The sequence below is a fragment of the Rhinopithecus bieti genome, unplaced genomic scaffold (assembly GCF_001698545.2).
Source record: "Rhinopithecus bieti isolate Rb0 unplaced genomic scaffold, ASM169854v2 scaffold_15146, whole genome shotgun sequence".
Taxonomy (NCBI): Eukaryota; Metazoa; Chordata; class Mammalia; order Primates; family Cercopithecidae; genus Rhinopithecus; species Rhinopithecus bieti.
In genome coordinates, this window is record NW_016808195.1 from 847,649 (window position 1) to 867,434 (window position 19,786).

Here is a 19,786-nt window from a genome sequence, read left to right on the forward strand (position 1 = left end):
GACTTTGTCTCTACTAAACATTTTTTTTAAATTAGCCGGGCATGGTGACACGCACCTGTAGTCCCAGCTATGGTGGGGGTAGGGGGCTTGAGGTGGGAGAACTGTGTGACCCCAGGAAGTCAAGGATGTGATCTCGCAACTGCATTCCAGCCTGGGCGACAGAGTGCGACCCTATCTCAAAAAAAAAAAGTTGGGGGGGCACCGATTAGCATTGTAAGCTACTGGCATTTCCTTGTATAGGACTACAGATTGATCAGGAAGGAATCCTGGAAGTGGGACAATGCCAGCAGCATATTCCAATCACACCACTGACCAAGAAAAACACTCTTGTAACTTAATTTCCAACACCGTCTAGAAAATGCCATCCCAGATTTAAAAGATTTCTATCAAAACCAAATTACAGATGGAAGGTGGTGATGGCTGAACAACACTGTGAATGTATTTAATGCCATAGAACTGTATAATTAAAAATGATTAAGATGATAAATTTTACATCTATTTAACCACAATTTTTCAAATACCACACAAAAAAATCACAGTGCTCCATTAATATAACAAGGAGAAAGTGATTTCCACACAATGCCACAAGGAAAGGCACAAAAAAAAAAAAACCTGTTTGGATCTATAAATGTTAGGTCTCTTACTTAAGATAAGACAAAGAGTTGTTTATCTTATGTTAGTGTCAATTATCCATGGTAATGACAACAAAATACCCTGGCAAACTAAAAATATACAGATCAGCTATATCACTGTGACTTTAAACTTCCTATTCCTTCACTGAAAATGGCACAACAAAACATATTACTATTAGCTAATGCTTTCATTTTTTAATCCTGTTCATTTGTTGAATGAATACAGTAAATCTACACAAACTGTATATCTGGAATATGAAGGGCCTATTAACTAAATCAGAACCAGGTAAAGGTAACTAATGCACCCTCACTGTTTTATTTTCTCCTGGAAATTGGCATAGCATCCTGTTTCTGAATTCCCTTACATCCAGCATGTTTTTTGTTTTGTTTTGTTTTTTGAGACAGAGTCTCACTCTGTCACCCAGGTTGGAGTGCAACCTCCACCTCCTGGGTTCAAGCAATTCTCCTGACTCAGCCTCCCAAGTAGCTGGGATTACAGGCATATGCCACCATGCGCAGCTAATTTTTGTGTTTTTAGTAGAGACAGGGTTTAGTAGAGACAGGGTTTTTGCCATGTTGGCCAGGCTAGTCTTGAACTCCTGACCTCAGGTGATCCACCTGCCTCAGCCTCCCAAAGTGCTGGGATTACAAGCATGAGCCACCGTGCCCGGCCTATCTGGCATTTTTTAAGAAATTGTTTTAATAGTTGTAATATAAGAACAATACCAAAACAAAAACTACATTTGCCTCAACTTAGAAAATGAGTCTTCATTCTCTCTGGAAAATTCCCTATTGGAGGCCATCACTAGGCACAAATTCATGAATCAAAACATTAATTTTTCTAGACATCTGCCCATCTCTTCAGCTGTAAGTACTAATAAAAGGGAAAGCATGCAGCACAGACCATAGAAAATTCACAACTTCAAAGGGAAAACCTAATTTTAGATACAAATTATAGAGTTAAGGTATTTCCAATTCCCAATTCAGTTATTCTTCAGACTTGTGACCTTTTCAACATAACCAATTTTTAGAAAAGTACAACCTGCTTAAATAGGAGTGTAACTCAATTTAATATTTTGCAATTTAGATACTCAGGCTCACTAATGAAGATCTATTCATTTAGTTGATTTTAGTATCAGTTCCCTGTTCTTTGCCTCCAGTCTGTTATCACATCAAAATTCCTGCTTTTTCAACTTAGTACCAATCTACAGTTACTATTTACAGATTTCTTCCCCATCAAAACCATCTAGGGACACACCACTAAGTCATACAAAAAGGCTTCAGACTAATGAATCCCACTTTCGCTACCTCACTGATATATAGGGTTTTTTTTTTTCAAAGACAGGGTCTCACTCTTGCCTAGACCAGAGTGCAGTGGTGTGATCACAGCTCACTGCAGCCTCTAACTCCTGAGCTCAAGCCATCTTAGCCTCCCAAGTAGCTAGGATACAGGCAAATAGCTGGGACTATAGGTGTGCACCACCATGCCATAAAAAAAAGTTTTTATTTTTCTGCAGAGATGGCAGGGGGGACAGGGGTCTATGTTGTCCAGACTGGTCTCGAACTCCGGGCCTCAAGCAATCATCCCACCTTGGCCTTCCAAACTTCAAGGAATATGGGAATGAGCCACCGCACCTGGCCTCTCACAGATAATTGTTTGTGGTCTTTGGTTCCACATCTGTAAATGAGAGTTGAATGGATGTTCCTTCCAAATGATTAGTCAGCTTCCTGGTCTATAAATTCTAGAAAGTAAAAGTGAAAATACTCTGATGCTTTACATTTCTGAGAATTTCCAGAAAGAGATATTCTTAGCTTTCACAACTCTTCCTTCACTTGGTTTCTCCCCTTGCCAATCCTTTGTTTTAGCCACGACTTACTTAAGCCGCAGATTTGGTCTAAGCCAGTTTACTCCCACTGCAAAGGGAAAAAAAAATACCCACTTCTGTTATCTCCATATCAAGAATAAGTGCCTTTATCGTTTCAAAGAGAAATATAAAGTGGCTATAACTACCCAATTCAACTATATCTCCACCTGCAGTAGATACTGGACAAATGTATCTAAGACATTTCCATTGGAATAAAGGTTTTTAATATTCAGCTATTAGAGTTTAGAATACACATTTAAGATTAGAGAGATTCTTTAAAACTTGCTTCCCTACTGACACTACAAATGAAATATGCCAGACTGCCAGTTTAAAGCGAAGGGGTCATTTGGCATAATATCATTTGTGATACACTCAACCTTTTCCTCAAAGGTGTGTTCTACAAAACTGAATGTTATTTTTATATTCAACAATCATGATTTTTTTTTTTCTTTCTTCTCTCTCCCCATGGCTTCTGAAACAAATCAAATTTGGTTTATGCCACAAGAGCACATTTACCAAGCACTTGACCATATTAGTAATGTCCACTTCAAACCACTGTTAAGATAAAACTCACCCGGATCATTACACACAGCCTTGGAATTACATGTTTTGGTGACTTTTAAGTCTTTCTGAACTTTAGATTTCAAACTTTTAAAAACACCTGAATTAACAAGTTCATTAATCTGAAACAAATACTTGGAAAATCTTTTAGGATAGTTCCTTATAACTTCTCAACCACACTGTGAATTTCAATCAAAGAATTTTTTAAGTATAGTTGTTTCTGTTTGCAGGAAAGAATATGTTCTACTCAAGTAAAACATGTTTTTAAATTGTGTGTTTATAATAATCAAAAAGCATTGAGTTCCCCAGAAGAAATTCCACTTGCTTTTGCAGAAATTCGTAACTAGTTCATAACCTTAAGAAAGCTGACAAGACTGATTTTCAACCTCCATTAATCTTTTCATTATGCGTTCCATAACTATTTCAAATTGGATTTAGAAATCCACAAAAACTGCTAACACTTTTAAATTTCTAAAAGTACTGAAATTAGATATCCAAAAGTTGTTAAGACACAAAACGTATGAAAGCAACTTTAAAAATCTTGAGATAAACTTGCCTCCACAGCAGATCAGATGTATTTCTCACTACTAATACAAAGCTAAAAATGGAAAATAAGAAATCAAATCTTAGGGACAGATGGACCATGTAGAAAAATAGTAAGCTAAGTGACTAGCCCCAAAAGCAGTGATATATGAGGCAGAAAACCAAACAGAAGAGACCAGTTGTAATTACCCAAATGTAAAAAAAGGAAGCATGTGATGAAATATTAAGGCTAAAAATTAAAATTCACACATTCATGAGAAATTGGCAGGAAGGGGGTATCAAATCTAAAAGCATTATCAAACCTCTATACTATAAAATCTTATTTTGAGAATATACTGATTCATCTCTCATTATTTGAAGTTTTCTTATCTCAGATAATATACTCCCTGATAGGGCAAATAGCAAAATAAAAGTTTGATTTTCATCTCTTCTAAACACTCTTACAAAGAATAATTTTCTACCATCTTGAAATTTTCAAAGCTTTTGAGAAACACACACAAATAATTTGGATTTAGTTGATTTTATTTAGTTTTTTTGTTTGTTTTTTTTTTTTTTTACATTTCAAAGCATTACACAATTACATTTTCTCATTTTCTGACCTGCAAACAGATACCTTAAACGGAAATTATTTTGTTTTAATTATCAAATTAGGTACATCCAAAATGCAACAATTACACATACGACAATTAATTCACAAAGTGTAATTTTACTGGGACATATCCTAAGAATTTAGGAACAGCCAGTCAGGAGAAATCTGACCAAATTTAGCAATCAACTATTTACAAATCCAAAATCAAACCTATCTAAACTCCCAAACCAGAAGCTTGAAAGTATTTATTAAATCCCCACCGGACGAAAGACAGTGATGACTAACACCTATCCAGTCTTGACAGTTTTAATCCCAAACACTGGGCTATTTCCCCAGTCTGTAACTGAATAGCAAGCATCTGTTTGTCAAACACCTAACCATCTAACTTTTACACCATTATGCTCATAAGAAGGCTGTGTTCATTATTTAAAAAACAAGTAGTCATTAAATATCCACACTATTCCCCCAGCTCACCAAGCCCTTACTGCAATCCCAAATATGCAACCTGTGTCACACAGTGACAGGCTATATTTCATATATATATATGTATATATATGTGTATATATACAGTATTAGGTACAAATGGCAATTAACAGTCCCTACAAAAATTCAATTTCAGTTGAGGCTATGGCTCCTATGCCTTGGGATGGTTTTGAACTTCAAAACTGAAAAATACTGCTAAAATCTCATTTCCTTAACACAAAATTTGATTATATGTTCAGTTTAAGCTTCTCAGTCTAAAAATGGCTATAAGGTAAGTATTAAAAAGCCAGCCAACTGAGTGCAACTTTTCTCTCCAATCTGGCCAAGCTATTTTGTAGAAATTATTCCTAACTAGACTAGAAAATCTGTGGTGACTTCCAATGGTCTTGCCTACCTTACTGTCCGTGTTCACGTTTCAAACTGTGTCAACAAAGCCCGCACTTCGGGGGTCAGCTGCTTGGCAGCCTTAGCTGCCTCTGTGATAGCCTTGCGATACAGGCCCTTTCTCTTCTTATTAAAGCGTGACTGGAAGTTTTCTAAAAAGGGGGAGAGTTGTGAAAGAGCAAGGAAAGATGTTGTTGGAGACCCAAACCATGAAATACGGGCCTCCTGTCGGACTAAAAGGCCGTTATCTTTCCGGCTCACAGTTATAGTAAGAATACGGGCTGGCCACCAAGGGAAGCCATATATCTTGGCCCAAACAATGTCCCCTACACATATGGTCCTGCCATCTGGTGTGACGCATTTAGAGACGTTTTTGGAAAAGACTTTCATTTTCAAGGAATTACTGAGCTTTTTCTCTTCCTTTGAAGAGGAGGAAGTGGAGGAGGTGGAAGGTGCATGCATACTGCCTGGAGGAAAATCAAAGCTTTCAGAAGAACTACACTCAGAGTTGGAAGATTTCAAATCATCTGTGCTATCAATACTACACACTGAAGCACTGGAGGAGTCAGATTTCTTTTGATTTAGGGTCATATAAACAGAGATATTGTTTTTGCTGCCCTTTTTGCCCAATGTCTGTGGTTCATCCTGCTCACCAGGCACATGCACTTCATTTGTGTCCTGAACCTCACTGCTGGCCTCTTCAGGGCCTTTTGAGGGACTCTGATTTTCTGAAGGGGCCTCACCTGCTGAGCGGGTAGAGGTGCAGCGAGACTGGGGCTTGGGTGCCATCTTGCCACTCCGCATTTTCTCAAGTCCTGTCTTCAGAGAAGAGTCATTTTCTTCATTCCTGTACCTCTGTGGTTTTAAACGAACCCGGGGTGGAAGGGAACCTGAGCTAGGATTCTGGTATCGACGTGTGAAATGGACTTTTGAATGTGCATTTTTGGAAGTAGAGGTTTCATTTTGCTTCTTTTGTGCCTTTTCTTTGGCAATTTTTAACACTTCCCGAGCTTTCACATGATCCATGTTCTTACTCTGGAGAACTTTTTTAGTACTTAACTGAGCTTTTGATGCATTTGCCTGAGCAGAAACTTTTACGACTCTGCCTCTGCTGTGAGCAATATTTGAAACCTTAACCACAGCATTTCTTTTCTGGCTTTCATTTTGGTTTTTCCCATCCACTTTATGGTCAGTTTTCAGTTTTTTGTTCACAGTAGTTACACTTTCATTTCTCCGTTTTTTATCTTCATATTTAGAAGAGTCACTTGCACTACTACCTTTTCTAATTTCCTTTTTTTCAGCAACAACACTGTTTTTACATTTATCACACAGAACTTGCCTGGGTCGTAGTTTAATAGCATTCATTATTGAAGTGGGTTCTTCCCTGTACATTTTTCGTTTGGGTCGCTTAATTTTCCGAGGAGGTGGCTGAGGTATTGATTGGTTATATGTGTCCCTGATAAACAAAGGGGGAGGATAAGGTGCTCCTTCATGGAAGAGAGGTGGTGGTTTGGAATTCCACAGGCTTTCAGCCAAACTCAGCTCGGGATGCGGGACAGGAGAAGGGTCATCAGGAACAGCACCATTTGCTTCACACTTGACTTCTGTCCCTTCTTGGAATGTATTACTTTGGAGCTGCATGGCTTCTGGTTTATCCTTATATTCCCTTTTGGGAAATACTGTCACAGGGATACCATGGGGCCCAAACCTTTGAAAGAAATGGAAGAAAAAAAGAAGACATTAAGTTAATATCTATAATTCAATTTCTTAAACGTAAACAACACCTGATGCTTATTTACATAACCTTTCCCGAAAACTACTTCATATTAAAAAACAAGAACACAAAAATCTACTATCTCTTCCCCCAAAAGTCCAGAGACCTTCATTTCTTTAGGTCCTATATTTTTGGTAAAAACAAACAGCTGCCCTAAGCAATGCAAGAATAGTTGACTATACTTAAAATAGGTATTTCCAGTATTGAATCAGAAAGAATGTTTTCTCAGACAGCTTTATGTTAAGCATCACATATATTACATTCACTGAACCATAAACATTTTCAGTAAATGCAACTATAACTTTTGTGAAACACACATATATTTCTTCCTCTGGTTATAACAGCTTTCAAAACTTCCACAAAGCAAATGCAGCCTTAACTATCCAAAACTATTTAATGAGTAAAATCCCATCTCAAATTTATTGGTTAATCACTGAAGATTCAAAGAAAGTTGCTCTTTTACTCTTGCATCCTAACTAGTTACCTATTCTGTCTCCCAAAACACAAAAATATCAAGAACTCAGATACTCAAACTACTTCCGAAGCAAATACTTACAGAGCTGTGGCTTTCTAACTTTTTAAATGATCTCATATTAAGAAATATATTTGCACTGCAATCCAATAAAAACACTTATGAATGTATACATGCATCCATATATACATAAATACACAAACTTAAGCAAAAGTTTCACCAAGTACTTAACTGTGTATTTTGTGATACATAATTTCTTTTCTACTCTGGTCTACTTCATTTGTTTTAAGGCTAGTCAGACCCATTAAACTGATTTGAAAACTCTGTTACGGGTCCAGACCCTGTTTGCACACCACGGTACCTAATACAAATCTTTAAAATTCTCAGTTTTTAATAACCTTATTTGATAGAGTTAGAAATAACAGTGTTTTGGGCCGGGCGCGGTGGCTCAAGCCTGTAATCCCAGGACTTTGGGAGGCCGAGACGGGCGGATCACGACGTCAGGAGATTGAGACCATCCTGGCTAACCCGGTGAAACCCCGTCTCTACTAAAAAATAAAAAAAACTAGCCGAGCAAGGTGGTGGGCGCCTGTAGTCCCAGCTACTCGGGAGGCTGAGGCAGGAGAATGGCATAAACCTGGGAGGCAGAGCTTGCAGTGCACTGAAATCCGGCCACTGCACTCCAGCCTGGGCGACAGAGCGAGACTCCGTCTCAAAAAAAAAAAAAGAAAAAGAAAAAAGAAATAACAGGGTTTTAACGTGCCTGGGCTGAATACCAAGAACCTGATCCTTAAAATAAACCTTAAAATAAACCTGCTATACTAAGTTTTACCAAGAACCTGATCCTTAAAATAAACCTTAAAATAAACTTGCTATACTAAGTTTTCTTCACATAAAATCAAATCACGCTACCAAATAATTTCACTATATATGTTAGCATGTTGACTGTATGCACTATTTGATTCCAACAGTATCTAACGCAATACAACTGTAATGCCAATCCTGTAAGGCAAAGGGCTTAGATCTAAACCCAAAGATTGGCTTCGGGTAGTCAGTCACGTGGAACCTGCAAAACTAGATGCCAATGTTCTATATATGTCTATTTTTCTACATTACAAATCTTCAGTGTCCAGATTCTCCAAAATGTTTAAAAAAAAAAAAAAGACAGGATCTCACTCGGTCATCCAGGGTACAGTGCAGTGGTACCATGACAGCTCACTGCAGCCTTAACCTCCTAGGCTCAAGCAATCCTCCCATCTCAGCCTCCCACGTAGCTGGGACCACAGACACACGTCACCATGACTGGCTAATTTTAGTATTTTTTGTAGAGACAGGGTTTCACTATGTTGTCCAGGCCAGTCTTGAATGACTGAGCTCAAGCAGTCTGTCCGCCTCAGCCTCCCAAAGTGCTGGGATTACAGATGTGAGCCACCGTGTCCAGCCAGAAATGTCCTTATGCTCCCAAAAAGGTTCAGAATACCTTTGCTAGGAAGAACTCTTGGTATTAGGTACTAACAGCTGTGGACAAACCTAAACGTGGGCAGGATTTACAAAGAGCCAGCATACACCAGATACTATTCTAGCACCTGAATACTCTTTTTCCCAAAGTCTTTGTTAGCTTGGCTACCACAAACCAGTAACTTACAGCAAATACTTACAAAACATAAAAAGGAAAGGCTTTTTTACCTACGGTAGGAAAAGATTAGGTCTCGGCTAGTCCAAAAAGGAAAGGTACCCTCCTACTGTATCAGACTGCACAGAAAGTTGCTTTCTCCATTCTAACTTCTGGTAACCAAGTGTTTGTTTCCTGACTACTTAACTCAAAGTAACTTTAAACATTTAACGCTTTCTTACACAGTACACAGGAGCTCATTAACCACTTTTTCAAAAGATCACAGGACAAAAGAGGTGCTTCTTGTGTTTTAATGTAGAACCAACATAAACAATGAGACTTATTTGATGTAATACCACTACTTGCATTAACAATAACATTTTCTAACTCGTAAGAAGGCATCATTTTGCCTCCATCACACATTCACATGATGTTTCAATAGCTGAATGAAGAGAAGTGCCCTTCCTCTTATTGATTTATAAAATTTTTTTATAGAGACAGAGTCTCACTCTGTCACTCAGGCTGGAATGCAGTGGTGCAATCATGGATCACTGCAGCATCAACCTCCTAAACTCAAGCAATCCTCTCACCTCAGCCTCCCGAGTAGCTGGAACTACAGGCACCTGCCACCATACCCAGCTCCCTTCCTTTTATTAGGACTAACTAAACCATACTTACCTTAATGTTTGAGGTGAATTTTCACAGCTTTTATCAACTGTTTGTATCCTCTAAACTCATTTTTGCATGTGTAAAATAAAACACTATTTTCAACCTTAAAGGACTCAGATAAAGATCAATAGGTCAATACACGGCAGCCATTTTCCTTGGCTAAAATTTACTTTATTTAATTTGCTTCATGTAAGTGATTTAATCTTATTTTCAAACTAATAACCTAAAGCCTGAGGCACTGGCTCACGTCTGTAATCCTAACACTTTGAGAGGGTGAGGTGGGCAAATTGCTTGAGTCCAGGAGTTTGAGACCAGCCTGGGCAACACAGGAAGACTCCATGTCTCTACAAATAGAAAAATTAGCCTGGTATGGGGGTGTGTACCTGTGATCCCAGCTACTTGGGAGGCTGAGGTGGGAGGATTGCTTGAGCCCGGGAGGTCAAGGCTTCAGTGAGCAATGTTTGCACTATTGCACTCCAGCTTGAGCAACTGAATAAGACTTTGTCTCAAAAAAAAAAAAAAAAAAAAGGCCAGGGGCAGTGACTCACGCCTGTAATCCCAACACTTTGGGAGGCCTGAGGTCAGGAGTTTGAGACCAGCCTGGCCAACATGGTGAAAACCCATCTCTACTAAAAATACAAAAATGAGCTGGGCATGGTGGCACGCGCCTGTAGTCCCAACTACTCGGGAGGCTGAGGCAGGAGAACTGCTTGAACTGCGGAGGTCGCAGTGAGCCAAGATCGCACCACTGTACTCCAGCCTGGCGACAGAGAGAGACTCTGTCTCAAATAAAATAAAAATAAATAAAACAAATACAAAAACAAAAAACACCTAATAATTTACTAGAGGTTTTTTTGGTGGGGGAGTTGTTTTGTTTTTTTGAGACAGACTCTCACTATCGCCCAGGCTGGAGTGCAGTGGCGCAATCTCAGCTCACTGCAACCTCCGCCTCCTGGGTTCAAGCTATTCTCATGTCTCAGCTACTTGAGTAGCTAGGATTACAGGCGCATGCCATCACGCCAGGCTAATTTTTATATTTTTAGTAGATGGGGTTTCACCATGTTGGCCAGGCTGGTTTTGAACTTCTGGCCTCAAGTGATCCACCAGCCTCAGCCTCCCAAAGTGCTAGAATTACAGGCGAGAGCCACTGCAACAAGCCAATTTTGCTAGAGTTTAGGGTCCTTCCCATATATTTAATTCATACTCTCAATGCAAGTATAGCCCAGCCAATTACTTTACAGCTGTTTATATCAAGTAATGGAATCTGATATGTTTATCTTTATGAAGTTCAGTAAGAATGTTACTATTTCGCAACTGGATTGTTTTTATTCTTTGCTGTTCCCACATAAGCATACAAAATACCCAAGTGTTAAATGCTTTTAATAACATAAGGAAGAAGCACCTAATTGTATAATGATGAGTGAAAACTGTAGTGAAAACTACAAAAAGGGGGAAAAGGGGGAAATAAAACCGGTAATTGTGTGTGGGTGGTGAATGCCTAGCAAAGCAGAAAAATGTATCTAAATAATAATAAAACATCCTCAAAGGACCAAAAAGATAAATCACTTTAAGAAATGGGGATCACATGTCTTCGCTTCATCTCAGTACTCATGCTGTCACCCTTACAGAGATAATACCTAAGGCAGTGTTACCAAACTAAGGATGGAGACATTAATTTTGAAATCAATTTCAGGGGTCACACTATGATTAAAATAAAATCAGAGTGTAAAAGTAGAAGTAAATATCTGTAACTGCAATGAATCTGTTTCATACATGTATATAAGGATATATGGATCCAGATGTAAAACAGATTTCTAACCAGGCTAAAATGTTTGAGAGCCACTAACCTATGAAACTATAAACTTAATAAGAATAGAAAGCAGAAACAAAACTACAGTCCCGTAAAAACCCTAATTTCTCCCAGCCTGACCAACATGGTGAAACCCTATCTCTACTAAAAGTACAAAAAGCAGCCAGGCGTGGTGGTGCACGCCTGTAATCCCAGCTACTTGGGGGAAGGCTGAGGTTGCAGTGAGCCGAGATCATGCCACTGCACTGCAGCACTCCAGCCTGGGTGACAGGGCAAGACTCCATCTCAAAAGAAAAAATAAAAAATAAAAATAAAAATAAAACCCTAATTCCTCAAGTACAATCTGTGAAAAAATACATCACAACTCCTCGGAGTATTTGCAGTGGAAATTCCTAAGCCCTGCCCAAAACATAAATCATAAAACTTTCCTACAGTGGAACTGGGATCTGGTATTTTAGCAAGCACCTTGGCTTTAGCTTTTCCTAAGGGAAGACATTTATGTCTCATGTGAATGCTCACCAAGATTTTATTGAACAAGTGTTTAGGTGAAAGGCTGACTGGTATCCCTTGCTTTAAGTTTTCCAAAAGAACTTTCTACAAATACTCCCAAAAAGTTGAGTAATAAGATACTCTACCCACTTTGTACAGCATAAAGGCATGTGTTAATGTGACTCCTAACCCTTATCCACTTTCAGTCTTTAACCACTACTCAAAGATTCTAAAGTAAAACAATTCAGGTATTATGGCTTAATTAAAAATATTGCAACTGTCTGCAAATCTGTAATTCTTTGAAAATAAAACTTTCTGTGAATCTGTTATTCAACAAAAAAAATTTCTTTCTAATTTAATAGAGAAGCAGTCTCCCTATGTTGTCCAGAGTAGTCTTGAACTCCTGGGCTCAATCAGCCTGCCTTCCATAGTGCTGGGATTAGAGGTGTGAGCCACCACAGTCGGCCTCAAAACTCTTTTAAAGTAAATGTCTTCTTAATAATTTAGGAGTAAGTGCCAAAAAAAATGGTTTTTTTTGTTTGTTTGTTTGTTTGTTTTTTTTCGGAGACAGAGTCTTACTCTGTCACCCAGGCTACGGCGCAGTGGCCTGATTTCAGCTCACCGCAACCTCCACCTCCTGGGTTCAAGCAATTCTCATGCCTTGGCCTCCCAAGTGGGTGTGTGCCACCACGCCCAGCTAACTTTTGTATTTTTAGTAGAGATGGAGTTTCGCCATGTTGGCCAGGCTGGTCTCAAACTCTTGGCCTCAACTGATCGGCCCTCCTTGGCCTCCCAAAGTATTAGGATTACAGGCATGAGCCACTGCACCTGGCCAGTGTCAAAATTTTTTTAAGGGGGAAGAACACTAGGGTTTAATAGTTACTTTGTGTTGCCGGGCACAGTGGCTCACGCCTGTAATCCCAGCACTTTGGGAGGCCAAGGCAGGTGGATCACCTGAGGTCAGGAGTTCAAGACCAGCCCGGCTAACATGGTAAAACCCCATCTCTACTAAAAATACAAAAATGAGCAAGGCATGGTGGTGCACACCTATAGTCCCAGCTCCTGGGGAGGCTGAGGCAGGAGAACGGCCCTGGGAGACAGTGGCTGCAGTGAGTCAAAATATCGCACCACTGCATGCACTCCAGCCTGGGCGACAGAGTGAGACTCCATTCTCAAAATAATAAAAAAAATAAATAAAAATTAGCTAGGCATGATGGCACATGCCTGCAGTCACAGCTACTTCGGAGGCTGAGGTGGGAGAATTGCTTGAGCCATGATTGCACCACTGCACTCCAGCCTGGGTGACAGAGACCCTGTCTCAAAAACAAACCAAAAAAAGGTCATGAGCAGGAATGGTGGCTCATGCCTGCACTTTGGGAGGCCAAGACAGGAGGACAGCCTCAGGTCAGGAGTTCAAGACCAGCTTGGTCAACATAGCCAGATGGTGTCTCTACAGAAAAAGGAAAAAGAAAAAAAATAATAATACCCAGATTCATTTTTTATTTTGAGCCAATGATTTTAGAAACTACCTTGCCTTACAAACAGCAGCAGACTAAATCACAGAAGAGGTAAAATTGAAGCAAGCTTATTGTGGTTCATATTTCATCTCTTTGTAAGACTGGTTACGATGTCGAAGTTTAACCTGAGAAAAAATGAAACAGCTAAATGCAAAAGAAAATTTTACCACAAAAAATTAAAAATGGAATTACAATACAATCCAGGAATCCCACTTCTGGGTACATATCCAAAAGAATTGTAAGCAGGATCTCAAAGAGATATTAGCCAAAAAGGTAGAAAGTGGAAGCAACCCAAGTGTCTGCTGACATATGAAAGGACAACAAAGTGTGAGCTAGACAGAGATATACAGATATACAAATATATTATACAAAATAATGTTTTCAGTCTTAAAAAGGCTGAAATCATAGGCCGGGTGCGGTGGCTCACACCTGTAATCCCAGCATTCTGGGAGCCTGAAGCAGGCAGACTGCTTGATGTCAGGAGTTCAAGACCAGCCTGGCCAACATGGTGAAACCCTATCTCTACTAAAAATACAAAAATTAGTGGAGCATGGTGGTGCATGCCTGTAATCCCAGCTACTTGGGAAGCTGAGGCACAAAAACTGTGTGAACCCAGGAGGCAGAAGTTGCAGTGAAAAGAGACCATGCCACTGCACTCCAGATGGGGTGACAGACTGAGACTCTGTCTCCAAAAAAAAAAAAGGCCGGGCGTGGTGGCTGAAGCCTGTAATCCCAGCACTTTGGGAGGCCGAGACGGGCGGATCACGACGTCAGGAGTTCAAGACCATCCTGGCTAACACGGTGAAACCCCATCTCTACTAAAAAATACAAAAGCTAGCCGGGCGAGGTAGCTGGCGCCTGTAGTCCCAGCTACTCGGGAGGCTGAGGCAGGAGAATGGCGTAAACCCCGGAGGTGGAGCTTGCAGTGAGCCGAGATCCGGCCACTGCACTCCAGCCCGGGCGACAGAGGCAGACTCCGTCTCAAAAAAATAAAAAATAAAAAATAAAATATGAAACAATGAAAAAAATGTATATCTAGCTAAATATAGAGGGGAAAGTTTTATGAGAAGCAATACATTGGCACAGTAAAGAATTATTAGTGCAAGGGAAACTGGAAACAGTAATTACATAGCGGAGAAACAGCACAACACCCTAACCTGAGAGAGAATCAAAGTATACATTGCCAGTGAGGGCACATGGCTATCATGGGCCTGCAGATGTGGTGTTCCGGAGAACGCAACATTGCCTGCCTAACCTAACCCTCTCAGGAGTAAATATCTGGTAAATCCAAACTGAGGAACAGTCCTTATTACATAATTGCTACATAATTATATTGCAAGTAAATGTAATACATAATCATTTACTAGAGGAGAAAAAACACATTGAAGGAAATTTCTATTGGAAAAATTGAAGAAATAATGAAACATGAGATACAAGGTAAAGTACTCTATCAATGCTTCTTTAATTTGAAAACTATACTGTGGCTACAGTTTTCCTTTGATTTTAGAAAAGAAATGCTCAAGCATAAGTAAAGGAGAATGATGTCTTCAACTCAGCCTCAAACAGTTCAGGAAACAAATTTATTTACATAGAGAATGACAAATTAAATGTGGCAAAATGTTACAAATGACTCTCTCTAGAAAGACTTTACAAGAATTCCCTGCTATGTTTTAAATTATCTAAAAATAAGAAGCTAAAAAAGTAAAAAGCATGAATTCAGTTTACTTAGTTCCACCAATACTTCTATGCAAAGAAAGCACACAAAAAAGAAAATCTATCCCACTTAAGTGCAAATGCCAGCAAATTCACCTCAATTATCACTAAGCATAACTCTATATGAGACATATTGAGACCCCCATCTCTTAAAAATAAATAAAACGCTTAAAAAACAAGTATGCTAACTGGTCTGATGGTATAAAACAGTCTCAACCCTAGGTCACAGCTTCAGTAGGTGAGACCAGAATGTACCAGTCAATGCTAAATAAGGTTACAGTCTTCGGAAGGAAAGAAATCACCGTGGATTAGTGATCAGGAAATGGGCTTTGTAGGGAATGGGACCTAGAAAGGCTCAAGCAGATTAAGTGAAGAACAAAACAGAGAGTGGTAAATGAAGACTAGTTATCCATTCTGAATATTACTAAGGATTCAGAGGCTTAAATAAGCAATAAAATAAAGGTGATCCATCTGGCAGGAAAAGAGGAGGGCATGTTGGTGAGTGTGCCTGAGTGGAGAGGGCTGTCAGTTTAAGAGTGTGATAGATGGAGAACAACCAGTCTCTTAATAAGAAGGCTGGATGGGAGCAGTAGCTCACGCCTGTAATCTCACACTTTGGGAGGCCGAGGTGGGTGGATCACTTGAGACCAGGAGTTCAAGACCAGCCTGGCCAACGTGGTGAAACCCCACCTCTACCAAATATACAAAAAAATTAGCCAGGCCTGGAGGTGTGCGTCCATAATCCCATCTACTCAGGAGGCTGAGACAAGGGAATCGCATGAACCTGGGAGGCGGAGGTTGCAGTGACCTGAGATGCACCACTGCACTCCAGCCTGAGCAACACAGTGAGATTCTGTCTCAAAAAAAAAGTAAAGAACTTAAAAAGAAAAAGAGGAGACTGGCTGAGAATGATAGTGATGGCTCATGCCTATAATCCTAGTACTTTAGGAGGCTGAGGCAGGAGGATCACCTGAGGCCAGGAATTTTGAGATCAGCCTAGGCCACATAGGGAGACCCTATCTCTACAAAAAATTAGCTGAGTGTGGTGACAGACACTTGTGGTCCCAACTACTTGGGAGGATGAGGTGAAAGGATCGCTTGAGCCCAGAAGGTCAAGCCTGAAGTGAGCCGTGATGGCACCACTGCACTCCAGGCTAGATGACAGAGTGAAACTTTGCCTCAAAAAAAAAAAAACAAAAAACAGAGAGAGAGACTAGCGAAGTCTTCTGTCTAGTGATGTGATTAAATGTGTCTAAATTACTTTGTTAAAAATGTGGCCAGGCATGGTGGATCACCTGAAGTCAGGAGTTCGAGACCAGCCTGGCCAACATAGCAAAACCCCATTTCTACTAAAAATACAAAAAAATTAGCCGGGCGTGATGGTGGGTGCCTGTAATCCCAGCTACTCATGAGGCTGGTGCAGGAGAATTGCTTGAACCTGGGAGGCGGAGTTTGCAGTGAGCCGAGATCACGCCACTGCACTCCAGCCTGGGCAACAGAGCGAGATTCCATTTCAAAAAAAAAAACTTAAGCACAGCTATTCTAGTCTGATCCCATCATTTAAAAATTACAAAGAAGAACACAAAAATAATTTCCTTTCCATTATATTCTCAAATATGAGCCCTTTTCCATAATGTTTAGAAAGCATACTGGTGGCCAGGCGCTGTGGCTCATCCCTGTAATCCAAGCACTTCTGGAGGCCAAAGCAGGAGTATCGTTTGAGCCTAGATGTTCAAGACATTGTCATTACTAAAAATAAAACAATTAACCAGGTGTGGAGGCACAGGCCTGTAGTCCCTCTTATTCAGAAGGCTGAGGCAGGAGGATCACTTGAGACCAGGAGTACAAGGATGCAGTAAGCTATGATCATGCCACTACACTCCAGCCTGGGCAACAGAGACCCTGTCTCTAAGGGAGAAAAAAAAAAAGAACAGGCCAGGCACGGTGGCTTACAGCTGTAATCCCAGCATTTTGGGAAGCTGAGGCGAGCAGATCATAAGGTCAGGAGATAGAGACCATCCTGGCTAACACGGTGAAACCCTGTCTCTATTAAAAATATAAAAAATTAGCCAGGCGTGGTGGCACACGCCTGTAGTCCCAGCTACTCGAGAGGCTGAGGCAGGAGAATCACCTGAACCTGGGAAGCAGAGGTTGCAGTGAACCGAGATCACGCCACTGCACTCCAGCCTGAGCGACAGAGTGAGGCTCCATTTCAAAAAATAAAGAAGAAAAACGGAAAAAAGAAAGCAAGCATGCCAGAAGGGGACTATAGGGACAAAACTTACCTACTAAAAGACTGTAACAATTTCCTCATAAGCCATCAGCCCCAGGTGCTAATGAGAAAAAAAGATTAAGAAACACCCCCACACTCCACTGTGCAAGCAACTGTCACCTCATTCCCTAGTAAAATTTTGTCATTCTTCCAAATTAAAAGGGGAAAGTAGGCCGAGTGTGGTGGCTCACACCTCTAATCCCAGCACTTTGGGAGGCCGAGGCGGGCAGATCACAAGGTCAGGATATCGAGACCATCCTGGCTAACACGGTAAAACCCCGTCTCTACTAAAAATACAAAAAAAAAAAATCAGATGGGCGTGGTGGTGGGCGGCTGTAGTCCCAGTTACTCAGGAGGCTAAGGCAGGGGAATGGCGTGAAACCAGGAGGCAGAGCTTGCAGTGAGCCAAGATAGCGCCACTGCACTCCAGCTTGGGCGACAGAGCGAGACTCCGTCTCAAAAAAACAAAAAAAGGGAAAGTAATACTTCACAGGTATTATCTGAAACTTCCACAGATCCTTTCAAAGCATTTTAAAGATGCTCCTATTATACTGTAGGCCACAGTACAACAGGATGCAGGTTCAGTGGATATTCAAAAGGAAACCCATGTTAAGTGACTTCAAAAGCTACTGTCGGGTCAGGCGCAGTGGCTAACACCTGTGAGCCCAGCACTTTGGCAGGCCAAGGCAAGAGGATCACTTGAGGTTAGGAGTTCGAGACCAGCCTGGCCAACATGGTACAACTCTGTCTTTACTGAAAATACGAAAAAATTAGCCAGGCATGGTGGTGCACACCTGCAGGCCCAGCTACTCGGGAAGCTGAGGCAGGACAATCTCTTGACCCCAGGAGGCGGAGGTTACAGTGAGCCAAGATCACGCCACTGTACTCCAGCCTGGGCAACCAGGTGAGACTCCGTCTCAAAAAAATCAATAAAAAGAAAAAACTACTGTCACATTCATCCTATTAGAGTTCTGCCACTTAGCACCTAGTTCATAAAAGTAATAATAGTTTGGCTGGGCACAGTGGCTCACACCTGTAATCCCAGCACTTTGGGAGGCCAAAGCAGGCAGATAACCTGAGGTTAGGAGTTTGAGACCAGCCTGACCAACATGGAGAAACATACAAAATTAGCTGGGCATGATGGCGCACGCCTGTAATCCCAGCTACTCAGGAGACTGAGGCAGGAGAATCATTTGAACCTGGGAGGCGGAGATTGCGGTGAGCCGAGATCATGCCACTGCACTCCAGCCTGGGCAACAAGAGCAAAGCTCCGTCTCGAAAAAAAAAAAAGTAATAATAGTTAATACTTATATAGCGCTTACTATATACAAGGCACTATTCTAAATGTGTAATTACATTCATTGATTTAATCACCACAGCAAACCTATTAGTAAAGTATTATTACTGTCCCTATTTTATAGCTGAAGAAACTAAAGCACAGAAACGGAAAGTGACCTTCCCAAGGAAAGCGATCCAGTGGCTCTCCCAGTAGAGCCAGTATATGTATCCAGGAAGTGGCCTGAAGTCAGGTTCTTAACCACAATCTCCCCTCATTTCATTACGTTACTTAACTTCTCTTCTCCACCAAGAGAGTGAGGGAGCTAACAGGCCTGCATGCTCTTGTCTGAATCCTGAAGTGGTAGACAGGCTTCAGAATTCACAATTTTTCTGGTTTTCAGAAGATAATAAGCATGCCATTATCAAGCATTTAATGTTTCAGCACTGAAATAAAATGAAAGCATACTCACACTAAATGGGATGGATAAATAGGGAAAATAGCCTTACATCACTGCAGATCAGGTTAGGTTTTATCACCAAAAAAGAAACAAAAGAAGTCCAGTTTTCAGAACTTTTTGTATTTTCAAATTGTAGTCAACAATCTTGATAGAATTTTCAGCAAGATTAAATAACAATACATATACATGAGTGCTTATACCATAGGGTCTAGAACGTAGCAGGTGGGCAAAATATTTGGTAGCTATTATATCAAAACGTATTTGATTTTATTTACTGTATGGCATTGGATAATTTTTTAATTAAAAGTTCCAAGTATTATAAGGGCAGTCTACATACAGAGTACTCAAATAGTTAGGGGGTGGGAGGGAAGATGACTTTAGCAATATTAAAAACAGCATCTTACAAAATCAACTGGTGTGGAGAAAGGCTGAAAAAATAAAGATATTTCTGACCATAAGAAAGTACTCAATCTTGGCCGGACACAGTGGTTCACACCTGTAATTACAGCACTTTGGGAGGCCCAGGCAAGTGGATCACTTGAGGCCAGGAGTTCAAGACCAGTCTGGCCAACACGGTGAAACCCCATCTCTACTAAAAATACAAAGAAAGTAGCCAGGTGCAGTGGTACACACCTGTAATCCCAGCTACTCGGGAAGCTGACACA

At 40.5% G+C, this 19,786-nt stretch overlaps 1 protein-coding gene across 16 annotated transcripts in view; it reads right to left on the bottom strand.

Moving 5' to 3' along the window:
* The window catches only part of PWWP2A (PWWP domain containing 2A), a 64,232-nt gene that overhangs the window by 29,046 nt on the left and 15,400 nt on the right, over positions 1-19,786 (bottom strand). For 8 of the 16 annotated variants that reach the window (XM_017885704.1, XM_017885709.1, XM_017885714.1 and 5 more), the window contains one exon: positions 5,068-6,765. In XM_017885704.1, the coding sequence (XP_017741193.1) occupies positions 5,082-6,765 (1,684 nt within the window). In that variant the 3' untranslated portion in view covers positions 5,068-5,081. Of the gene's footprint in view, positions 1-2,267; positions 2,375-5,067; positions 6,766-13,412; positions 13,547-19,786 lie in introns of those variants that run through there. The other 8 variants (XM_017885705.1, XM_017885717.1, XM_017885716.1 and 5 more) reach the window with 5 other exon arrangements.